General features: G+C 37.9%; 1 protein-coding gene across 2 annotated transcripts in view; it reads left to right on the top strand.

The window, feature by feature from the left end:
* Positions 1-6,853: 6,853 nt before the first annotated feature.
* The window catches only part of LOC137945791 (ferrochelatase-2, chloroplastic-like), a 30,738-nt gene continuing 24,949 nt past the window's right edge, over positions 6,854-12,642 (top strand). Inside the window, exons 1-2 of one of the 2 annotated variants that reach the window (XM_068791815.1) lie at positions 6,854-7,024; positions 7,455-7,563. In XM_068791815.1, coding sequence (XP_068647916.1) covers positions 6,976-7,024; positions 7,455-7,563 — 158 coding nt within the window. In that variant the 5' untranslated portion in view covers positions 6,854-6,975. The remainder of the gene's footprint in view (positions 7,025-7,454; positions 7,564-12,642) is intronic. The other variant, XM_068791816.1, reaches the window with a different exon arrangement.

Below are 12,642 nucleotides of genomic sequence, written 5' to 3'. Positions count from 1 at the left end.
AGTTCGATGTAAAGACAACCTTTCTTCATGGTGATTTGGAGGAAGAAATTTACATGATGTAGCCACAAGGTTTCAAAGCACAAGGAAAGGAGAAATTGGTGTGTAAACTTCAAAGAGCTTGTATGGTCTTATACGAGCTCCAAGACAATGGTATAAGAAGTTTGACACCTTTATGAGTATTAGTGGTTTCTTGAGGTGTCAGACTGATCATTGCTATTATGTGAAGAAGCTTGATGACTCCTACATTATTCTACTGCTATATGTTGATGACATGTTGATAGCAGGTACTTGCAAACAGGAAATAGATAAGTTGAAAAGGGAGTTATCCAAGAAGTTTGCAATGAAGGATTTGGGTGCTGCAAAACAAATCCTTGGGATGAGGATTACTAGAGACATTGATGTCTTGAAACAGTCACAAGAAGAATATGCGAAGAAGGTATTGAGTAGATTCAACATGAATGATGCAAAACCAATGAGTTCTCCTTTGGCTAGTCACTTTGATCTATCTAAGGAGCAGTCACCTTCTACAGAGCAGAAGCGAGCCAACCTGGTCAATGTTCCTTATGCTTCTACTATTGGCCATCTCATATATTCCATGGTGTGTACTAGACCAGACATAGCTCATGTAGTGGGAGTTGTGAGAAGATATATGAGTAACCCAGGTAAACAACATTGGGAAGCAGTGAAGTGGATTCTCAAGTATTTGAGAGGCACTATAGACTCAGCCTTATGTTTCAGAAAGTTAGACTTGGGAGTAAAAGGTTATGTAGATGCTGACATGGCTGGAGACATTATTGACAAGAAGAGTACCACTGGATATGTATACACATTAGGTGGTACAACAATTAGTTGGGTCTCTAAGTTGCAGAAGATAGTTGCTTTTTCCACCATTGAGGCAGAATATGTCATCGTGGTTGCAGTCTTGTTGGGAAGAATTAGGTCTCAAGCATGGGAAGATTGTGTTGTATTGTGACAGTCAGAGTGCTATTCATTTAGCAAAGAATCTTGTTTATCATGCCAAAACAAAGCAAATACAAGTGCGTTATCACTTCATCAAATCGGCTCTGGATGATGGAGTCTTAGCACTTGAGAAGATTCAAGGGAGTCAGAATCCGACAAATATGTTGACCAAGACAGTTACGATCAAGAAATTAAAGTTGTGTGCAACTTCAGTTGACTTCTCTCTGAGGATTGAGAAGTTGTTGCCAATATAGAGGATATATTGATGTTAGATTAGTCTCCAAGTGGGAGATTGTTAAGTTGTGGATCCTAATTGACACCTTATGTTGAGTTGGTCACGAATCAATGATATATTGACTATTGTTTCATTAAGGGCAGTTTGGGAATTTTATTCTGGTAATGTGGTTGCTATAACTTTCTCTTTCAATTGGGGGGCGTCGTTATTAGGGTTTTACGATCTTAATCTGAGCATCTCGAGTTGCAGCCCAAGAGGTTAGAGAGAAACACCTATAAGTGTGTGATTTCTCTTGTAAACTATTTCATTTGCATAGTGGATTACTGCAGTAGCAGAAGACAAGACGTAGTCTCACCTTGACACGAACCTATACAAATCTTGTTGTGCTTTTCCATGCTTGTTTTCTCTTCTTCTATGTTTATTATTATTGCTCTTGTTAATTTGGAATTAGGGCGTCTAATTCCTAACATTATGGAAGGCGGGTTCAAGTCCACCTGATCAAGGAAGGCCCACACATCCAAAAGAGGTGTGTTAGAGGATAGTCTCTAGCCCACATGTCCAAGAGATTTGGAAGATGGGCTCAAGCCCACATTACCAAGGAAGTCTCATATGTTCAAGAGAGGTGGCATGATGGTAAATAAGAAGTCATCTCATAAATATAGCACTGATGTTATTAGTTTAAGTTTTATTGTCTCTTCTTCACTCTTCTAAGGTGAACAACATAATTGTAATATTATAGTTTTACTCATGTATAAGAGCTTCAGAGAGAGGGTTAGGACACACTTCCATAACCTCATTCTTCCTCATGTTTTTTCCCCAACATATCTTTTCTCCTTTTGTCCATGATATTTACAAATTGTCTAAATAAACAAATATTTACCTTTTTATCTAGGGTAAAAAAAATTATAAGAAAATAATCCTACAAGAACCTAACACAACTTGATTGTTCAAACTTAGAATTTCATGATATTTAATCACAAAAGAAGAGGATTAAGAGTTGAGAAGAAGAAGAATTGTGGAGAGGAAGTTTTAGGAGGGGAAGAGGAAGAGTGATGAATTTGGAAAAAAATAGGAGGAAGATTAGGGTAATAGACTTATCCAAACCCTCTCCCTTAAGTTGTATTTATAGATATCAAAAGTATTAATATTACAAGAATACCCTTCAATCTAGTAAGAGTGAACAAAAGACATAAATCATGTATGAGATGAATCTTTATTTACCATCATGCTACCATTGTGTGGGCCTATGGGCATTCTCCTTGGCCTGTGGGCTTGAACTCATCTTCCAACACTCCCCCTCAAATTGGGAGTGAGAGAACATCATAAATACCCAACTTGCAGTAAATGGTGTATAGGATCTTCCCGTATAATATGGCAGTCTACCATATCTTCCAACACTCCCCTTCAAGCTGGTGCTCTATTTGTTATTTTTCCAAGAGATTCAACTGACAAAATATAATAGAGAGTAAAATCACTCCTAGGCATAAGACATCACTCCATACTTCAGTCAAATGGTCATAGTAAAAAATACTTTCTGCTCAATTTCACAAGCGGAAAAGTAGCCCTATTGCAGGGCACAAAGTCTACCCACTTTCTCAAGGTAGCTAATAAAACACCTCTTGGTGAATAATAGATTTGACTCATGTTGGATATTGGGCACACTCCTATCCTCTGTAGGTAGAGGGTCTATAGGCATTGCTTAGAAGTGTAGTAATAAATTACTTCATCACGGTGTCCCTCCATATGGCACCAATTGTCAAATGGTAGGAGTAAAAAAGCCAAATAAGGGGGTAAAGGATAATCACCGGAAGATAATATTTTGGGGCAACCATATGCTTTCTTCTTTATCAGAATAACCAATGTTTACCACAATCAACAACCAAGAAGTCATTCTTCAATAATAATATCTAAATCATAGAGACATAATAGTAGTAGCTGAAATAGACTTCTGCTTAAATAACACGTACCAAATAGGCAGTTATATAGCAATGGATAACTAGTAGGTATTAAAAGTCCTTAAAAGCAATAAGGATACATAAGATAATCTGCAACAAGTCCATCCTTGAATAAGGAAGTTATGCACCAAGTAATAGGTTGAGGATAATCCAAGATAATAATCCAGGGTAATAATAAAGTCCTTAAGAGCAATAAGGATACATAAGATAATCTGCAGCAAGTCCATCCTGGAATAAGGAAGTTATGCACCAAGTAATAGGTTGAGGATAATCCAAGATAATAATCCAAGGTAATAATCAAGTCGGTGTCAAGCCAATAGTAGATAGTAGCCTTGACAGTGAGTGAGTGAGTCAAGTTGAGTAATAGACAACCAATAATAAGTTAAACCAAGAGCTATTTGATAATCAATAAACCAAACTATCTCTAATGTGCTCATCCTTCATATGTCTCCCTTCTATTCTCCCCTCAAGCTGGGAGATAATGTCAATGATCCCAGTATGAAGTCAACAAATATTTTACAAACTCAAGTGCTAATCTACCTCTTGTATGATCAAGCAAAAGAAGACAAGTATCAATAACTTCACTAACTCAAATATTGTAAACCAAGTAACTCAAGCCAAAAAAATATTTCAATATTTTTTTGCCTTCTTAATTTTTTAGACAAGGATACCAAATCAAATTCTTTGTAAAAATACCAACAAAATATCAAAAAATCTTCTAATAGGGTGTAGTTTCCTCCTTCAATTTGTGCCAACTCAACAATCAAAGAAGACAACTTTCCTTGCCTTTTTTCTTGAAATCTTTAGGCAAGTCAATCATTGACAAATAAATCAAGTAAAGTTTCAAAAAATTAGATGCTCTTCTAAATATTCTTTCCAGACATTATTAGTTAACAAACAAAAACTTTCCAAGGGTATATCATGAGATGTTTTTCTGATATTGTTGATCAATAACAGCAACTTAAAAAGTTAAGTAAAAAATTTGGTTTAAATTCGGATCTTTGCATGCAACAGTATACGGACCTGACCTTTGATGCTTCCAATGCGAATATCTCCTAAAATATAGATCAGATTGACATAAAAATTTATCCTTTTGAAACTAGACTTAAATACCTTTCAACCATATATATATATATATATATATATATTTATAAAATATAATTCTTTTGAGATAAATAATTTGATAGATTTTGGACTTTGTAATCTAGCCGAACTGAGTACAAATTTTTTTGGTCAGTATGACCATTAACTCTTCTTAGATTGCAGAATGAGAATTGTTTGAATAGGTAAGAAAATAGACTTACATATATTTATTTTAATATATATTTCTCTATATAAAATCTCGTTCTTGATGATATAAAAAAGCTCGAAAGTTGAACCTTTCTATTGTTGCATGAAAATTTTCTATTGATTTACCTTTGTTGCTACATATGTTGATTTATCTTTCCAAAAAAATTCTGATTTCAACAATTCTTTTTGTTGGAAGATAAACTCAAACCAACACGAACAAGGAAGACCCACATATCTAAGATTATTATAAGATGGGTCACACGACCAAGGTAGGCCCACAAGATGGGCCCAAACCCATAAAAAGTAGGACCCACAATGATTACCATGAGCTAGCATCTTAACACATCAGTTGGAAGATCAAGAAGGACTCACAAAAGTATATTTATCTTAGGGTCACGACCAAGAAAAGTTTTAGTTTGAGTTATGTTTGTCTTTTATCAATATTGAGTTATTTAATTATGCTAGGACTTATCTTTAAGTGTTAGAGTTTGGGTGTAATTGGGATAAAGGTGGTTTTATTGTAATTGGACTCTACTACCTTCCTCTATTATAAATAGAGATTCATGTACTCTGATTACAACAAGTAATTGATGTCAATGAAGTATTTCACTTTCCATAAATTCAACACTTTTAGAGTTGGAAACTAGACTCAAAGACCTTTCCAATGGTATATATATATTTTTATGTGAAAAATATGGAAAAAAGATTGAAAAATTAAGAAAAAAATGAGAAACTCCTCTTGTTACTTTTTCTTTTTCTTCTTTTTCTTCTTCTTCCCTTTCTTCTCCATTTTCTCCATCTTCTTCTCTTTTTACATCTTAGATCATTGCCTACTCTGATACCACATTGAAACTTAGGATTTCATGATGTATAATCACAGTAGAAGAGGATTAAGAGACGAGAAGAAGAAAAAGAAGAGTTGTTGAGAGAAGTTTTAGGAGGTGAAGATGAAGAATGACGAATTTGGAGAAAAGAGAAGGAAGATTAAGGTAATAGACTTGTCCAAACCCTCCCCCATAAATGGTATTTATATATAGCAAAAGTTCTAATATTATAAGAATACCCTTTACCCTAATAAGAGTGAATAAGAGATATAAATCATAAACTAATTACGTCAATGTTATCTTTATGGGATGACCCTTATTTACCATCATGCCACCATTGTGTGGTCTTGCGGGCCTTCTCCTTGGTTTTGTGGGCTTAAGCCTATCTTCCACACACTTGGATGTATGTGCCTTTCTTGGTCGTGTGGGTTTGGGCCTAAAAGCTAACTAAGGTCTAGGTGTGTTTACTTAACCCAATGAGAATGGGTCCAAGTTTGACTTTGACACTACGATTATAGGGTCTTGTTTAATTGCTACAAAATATGAAAAGCAAAGTAGCTTAGATTGATTCAACATATTTAAATATGATCAAACCAAGCCAAACAATTGGACATTCTTATATTTTACTATTTATAGGAACTTGTCTGCTAATATTTTTCCAAAAAATTGTATTTTTCTTATATAGTTATATTTATATCTTACATAAACTACCTAAACCTGAAGGGTCTAGGTTTTGGTCAACCGATTTAACAAATTAGTTTAAGAGTTTAAATCGACCTGCTAAGGACTCGATCTAAACCTAACCCATTGCCGCATCTAGGTAAAAGTAGGGGAAACAATTTTATCTAATGACCAATTCTAGTTTTGTGTTTGTTCATTTAGAAAAAAGGATTCAAAATAATATTGTTTATATGTCAGGATTTACTTATTTACCGTTTTGTGAAATAGATTCGATATTGATAAATATTATCTTGCATACAATTATCCAATTATCCAAATAAATAGATAAAAAACTTTGTGATTTTTTGGCCTAAGATTTTGTTGTTATACATTGTGAAGACCTATTTATTTATTAAATAAGCAGGTAATTAAAGAACTTTACCCCTTCATGTGAAGTGGATTAAGGAAATAACCCATTCTATTTGTTGTGATCCCTACTTTTACATGTAGCATGAAGTGTGTAAAATAGTAAATCTTGAGTAATTGGACTGGATAACTGAATCAGCCTTGTTTTGATGATTATCCTTGAACTTTTTATTTCCACGTTCAGTCCGTGGCATGAGCGTACGCCGTTATCCAACTGATATTTGCTGCCAGTTTGGATTTCCGTCGCAAATCAACGAAGGCGTAATGGATGGCGCAGTTTGCGGATGACGAAACTCCGCGTGTAACCACGGGCCCGAAGCTTTTAATTGTTCCTGTTTACATGACAGAATTAAATGAGAAAAACCACGAAAAGCAGGAAAAGAACAGCTAAAAAATCTCTTTTCATTTTTCATATCTGATCCGTTGAGGAAAAGAAACTGGCCCCAGAAAAGCCCCACCAACCGTTGCCGATCATTTTTCTGCGGGCTCTTAATTTTGTTAGGTAGGGGGGAGAAAATACCAGAGCTATTTGTGTTCCACATCTGCCCCTTTTGTTCTTCTCGTTCACTTTCCGCCGCCAATGCTCTAACTGGAGGGTAGCTAATTTGCAATTAGTGGAGCAAGAATGGGAGTAGAAGTGCTCGCGCTCTCCCTGCCATCCCCCGCTTCCCAATGTAAGCTGTTTCTTATTCGTTCTTCTTCTCTTCCGACTACCCATTTCTTTATGTTGCCAAATTTTCTATTTGCCTCGTTTTAGTGGCTTTTGGAAGAAATTAATCTTTTTTCGCTAGCTTTTAGTGGTCATTTGGATATTTAAGGCTGATTACTATTACTGTTTTTTTAACGATGGTCATGTCCTTTCTGGCCTTATGTTCTAGTTTGAGATGTATTGTTTTGATGGTTGTTTCTATCCTCACGTTCTGATCAGTGAACCTTTTGCCTATGTGGATTTCATTACATCATATATACTATCTTTGCAGCTCTGTAAGTTCAGGGAATTTTCTGAGTTCCCAGCTTTTGTAACTAGGGTGTGCTTCATTGTCAATTGAAGTTCTACAACAGTGTATTTCATGCATATCGTATCTAATTTTCCATGAATGGCAGGGGAGCGACTATCTTCATCTCATCAAGCAAGTACTCGGGGTGTAGTTGAGATAGGGAGCGTAGAATTAAGAGCTACCGCTGTTACTTCTCAAGCTCCCGTGTCATTCAGGTATCTGTTTTGTTCTAGAATTCTGGTAGATGATACGAGATGGCACATTTACTTTTTTGCCAGAACAAATATTAATCTTGTTTTAATCACGAGTAGGTTAAATTCTAACATAACATTTTAGTCTATGCTCGATGTTCCAGATTTTGTTTCACAGTGTGTAGATTATAAATTCAATAAATAAAAGGCAAAGCAATCCAAGTTTATGATCTTCACAAATTAGGAAGACATTTCTTTTTCTTTTTCAACGAGATTATTTGCTATTCAAAAAACTTAAGGAGAATATTCTTACTTTGTGTTATTAATATGTCATGTATTTGAAAATCAACTTATCTAAGACATTTCCTTTTCCTTTTCAATGAGATTATTTGCTATTCAAAAAACTTAAGGAAAATATTCTTACTTTGTGTTATTAATATGTCATGTATTTGAAAATCAACTTATCTTTTTGAGCACTATGTCAATGAACAGGTTAACCTGCAATGGTTGACATGGTTATAACAAAGGATTTTGTGAAAGGAAAAATGGGATTAGTGAAACCTAAGTACATTCCTTGTACTCATATTATGTTTCCTTGTTCATTCCTCTTGCCACATTGTAAGATTTTTTTTTTTTTTTTTTTGCCTTAAGTAGAGATTTTGTATAGTTCTTATTAACATGAGGTCCTATCCATCCTAAAATAATTAACTAAGTTACTCTCCTTTTATGTGTGGGCCTTCCTTTATGGCTTTTAGACATGGAAAATTTGGGTGGATACCCATGTACAAGCACATGTTGTGATACCATGTGAAAATTACAAAACCAAAGAGTATAGGAGAGAAACAGATGAAGAAGAACAGGAGAGGAGGAGAGAAAATCGTGTGTGTCTCTTTCCTCGACTCTAGCCTTTATTTATGATAAAACTGAAAACCAAACTTGGAAAGTACAACTCTTCTTAGTTAAGAGATTTAAACCCAAGTCCTAGAACAACACTAACTAGGGAGCATAACAAAATAAGAAACAAACCAACCTAGAAAACTAAACTTATCTCCTAAATACCAGGAGAGTGACATGTCTACCACTGGCCAAAAGATGGCCTTGAATTTGTATTTAGTGACTAACATTTTTAGCTTGTTCTCCGGTTGCTTTGGTTCCATAAGGGATGCCTTTTCATGATATGCGTTCTCATTCTCATCCCTGCCTTGACCCCGTGACTTGGTTGACTTCCTAACCCTGTCCCCACCATTTCAATGTAATCTTTAGCCTGTCTCCACCCACCCTAGTAGTCCCTTTAGTTTTTCTTATTTCTGTCTGAAATGAATCGTCGAGTGTGTAATCTTTTTTAATCTTACAATGGTTATTGATTTCAAGAAAAAAATTCTTCAGATAAGGAAACAGAGCATATTTTCTGCATGATGATTTTACCCTTTATTTTTATAAAATGTTTTGTCAGTAAGCAATGGATGTAATTTTTTTTGCGTCGCGATGGTTATAAGTAGAAATTTTGTTGTTGCATGAGGTAATAGTGGTGTAAAAGAGGAGGAAAAAGAAGATAGAGAAGTGTTTTGAGAGAGAAAGAAGAAAAAAGAGAGGAAGAGGACTGCTTCCTGCGGCGGTCTCACAGTACTCATTAGGGGTCAGAATACGACCCTAACTTCCTTTGTTTCTTTCTTAAGAGAAAACTAGTACAATCCCAGGAATGCCCTTCCGACTAATGCATATACCTTATGACTCCAGAATACAGAATTAGTACAATATAAAATCTCCTATCACTTTCCTACTAAACCTAGGAGAGTGGATGAAATTACGCAACTATCCTCAAGTTAAAATGACCAAAATGACCCTTAGGTAGTAAGTTATTCAACTAAATGCAATAATATCACTAATAGCCTCAGTTAAACAAAGGGATACTTGAGGTAGTAATTACTTGGTTATTGCAGGTTAGTTTAGGATGAAAAAGGATGAGAAAAGTTGAAAGTGACTTCTCTACAACTTTATAGCATGCATTTTTAACCTTAATATTTAATCTTGTTTATATTTGAAATTAACATTTTTCTTGAAATATGTTTGAATTTAACATTCAACTGCAATTTCTAGAATTCTAGAAGACATTATCGAAACTAGTTTTTGAGCTTATTAAGATTGAACTCAGTTTCATCACAAAATGACCAGCCACCTGGGAAGCCTGTTGCTCGACTTTGAACAACAACTTTTCTTAACTTATTTATGTGGAACTATTCCTTCTTTTTTTTTTTTTTTTAAAATGTTGATAATTTTATTTCAAAGAAAGAGAAGTTACATCAAGGGAGACCTCCCCTAACAACCAGAGATTGAAGAGGGGGGAGCTAATTTAGTGCACAAATTAGCAGCCGAATTGGCTAATCTAAGTACATGAGACCAAGTACAAGAAATGGTGGATACAATGTCCAAAATATCAAGAAAAATCTGCCAATGATGCCATGGGGGGAAAAATGAGGTGGAGCACCATCCGATGACAATCTTGGAGTCTCCCTCCATAATAAGGGGACAACTGAAGTGGTTTTGAAAAATTCGCAAGCCATGAAGGAGACCGGAGAGTTCAGCAGTGGGCGAGTCAGCAATTCCGAGAGGGCCAGAGAAAGAGAGGATGGTTGTGCCCCCTGGGTAAAAAATCACCCCACCAAACCTACCCAAACCTGGTTCCTAAAGGAGCTACCATCAAAGTTTAGCTTATAATATCTGGAGGGAGGAGACTCCCAAACAGTAACTCTGCAGGGGGCAGCGGGGATAGACATCTGAGCGATAATCTTCCAATTGATGCGGACCGGGGCACAAGAGAGGTAGGCAAACTCTTTTCAAGAGCGGATCTAGGTAGATATGAGCCCAGTGGCAGTGAAGGAAACCTTAGCAGTAGAGCGGAAAGTACAGTCAAACCGTCTGGAGTTCCTTTCCTTCTAGAGGCACGAAGGAACGAAAACAATGTAGACAACCAACAGAAGCTTGCCCAGGCTGGGCTGGCGGGTTCCAAAAGAAAAAACGATGCATGGTGCTCAGGTCAAGCGGGTTGCAGAATCTGAGTTCCATGTTGTCAATCATGTAGGTCCAGACCTTCCAAGCCAAGTCATAGTGGAGGAGGAGGTGATTCACCGTTTCAGCCACCGTCCCTCAAAAGGGGCAGAGAGGATCAGAAGTGGTGTTGCCACTCCTAATAAGGTTGTTTGCAGTAAGGATCTTGTTGTGGCAGACACTGCAAAGGAAAAATTTCACATTGGGCAGGGCCGAGAGGCACCAGGCAAGAGCAGTCGGATGTGGGGTTGGAGGTCAGGTCCATCCCATAAGATGACGGTAGGCCAAGGAGACCGAGAATCGCCCACTGAGGGCGAACCATAATTCTATTGAGAGTATCAATCAAACCACAAATAGAAATGACTTCCTCATCAATAAGACCGTGTCTAAAGCAGAGATTTCATGAGCCATTTTGCCAAGTGTCAGAGACAGATAAGTTGCGGCTGGTGGTAAAGATGAAGCAAAAAAACCATCACCCGACCACCAATCCGTCCAGAAACGCAGATTGGAGCCATCTCCAACAAAGGACCGAATGGTAGTGATGAGAGAGGAGAACAAACGAAACATGGTCTTCCAGATGGGCGAGAGATGACAACAGTTGCCGCCAGTGAGCCTTCTATCACCAAGACACCGAAGCTTGAAGGCAACCATTGGCTTCCACGAAGCTCCCGAGGAAGAGTTGAGCTTCCAAAACCACTTGAGCAAAAGAGCATGTCCCATTTCCTTGGTGTGCCTGACCCCAGCCCTCCCGAAGATTTTGGCTTACACACTTCATCCCAGCTGACAAGGTGATAATAAAACTCATTTCCAGTGCCATGCCACAGAAAACGTCTCTTGATCATGTCAATGTGCCGACTAATAGAGGCGGGGCAAGCTAGGAAAGAGAGGGAAGTAGTTGGGAATACCCACGAAGCATGATTTTAATAGGATCAATCTACCAACCTTGGAGAGCATCTTACTGTTTCAAGAGGAGAGGTGTCGCTCAAGCCGCTCAATCACAGGAGCCCAGAGACTCATCCGGGGTCTACTATCAGTAAGAGGAAAACCTAGGTAGTATGTGGGAGCAATTGCAACGGAACATCCTAGAGTCTCTGCCATAATCTGAAGCAGGGGGGGGGGGGGGGGGGGTTTATGTGATATCCCATTATGGTTGACTTTCCCCAGTTAATTTTCTGACCAGAAGTGATCTGAAAAAGGCCGAGAAGGGCCTTAATGTTGCGGACCTAGTCAAGTGTGTTGACGCCCGAGCAAATGGTGTCATTCGTGAACTGGAGCAGAGGGATGTCAAAGCAACTCTGTTTAGAGACGGCCTCTAACCAACCAATGCTGTGGGCATAGTAGAACATAGAGGATAAGTGCTCAACTATGATGTTGAAGAGGAGTGGGTAGAGGGGGTCTCCTTGACGAATGCCTCGAGTGCCCTGGAAGAAGCCACAAACTGTGCCATTGAGGAGCAAGGAGTAAGAGGCTGAAGAGATACAACTGCGGATCCAAAATCTTCATTTGTCTCTGAAGCCCATACGTTGCATAATGTTGTCCAGGAAGGACCAACTAACTCAGTCAAAAGCCTTCTCGAGGTCCAGCTTAAGGACAAACTGTGGCCGGCCCATCTTGGCAAAATGATCCACAATTTCATATGTGGCCATAGCTAAGTCAAGTATATCACTGCCTTTGATAAAAGCACTCTGGCCTCGGTGGATGATGGTAGGTAGAACAACCTTGAGACGAGGAGGCAGGATGCGGGTGACGATCTTGTAGGGGCTTGAAACAAGACTGATTGGCCGATAATTTTGAGGGCACTTCACAATAGTTTTCTTGGGGACCAGAGCAATAAGAGAAGCACCCATGCTCTTAAAGGTGATTCCACGATCATAGAAGTTTCGGACCATGGAAATGATGTCCGACCTCACAGCGGGCCAGCAAGCCTTGTAGAATTCCCCGTTGAATCCATTAGGCCCTAGGACCTTATCCCGGGAGAGTCCTAGTACAGCATCCTCAACCTCCAAGTCAGAGAAAGGAAGCTCAATGAAACTCATTCTTTCTCACATCTAGGCTTAC

This window comes from Aristolochia californica, unplaced genomic scaffold (genome assembly GCF_029961685.1).
Source record: "Aristolochia californica isolate CCGP_79_NKW_82.1479 unplaced genomic scaffold, dmAriCali1.0.hap1 SCAF_12, whole genome shotgun sequence".
NCBI classification, from domain to species: domain Eukaryota; kingdom Viridiplantae; phylum Streptophyta; class Magnoliopsida; order Piperales; family Aristolochiaceae; genus Aristolochia; species Aristolochia californica.
The sequence above is the reverse complement of the archived record's forward strand: the minus strand, read 5'-3'. Positions and strand labels throughout refer to the sequence as shown.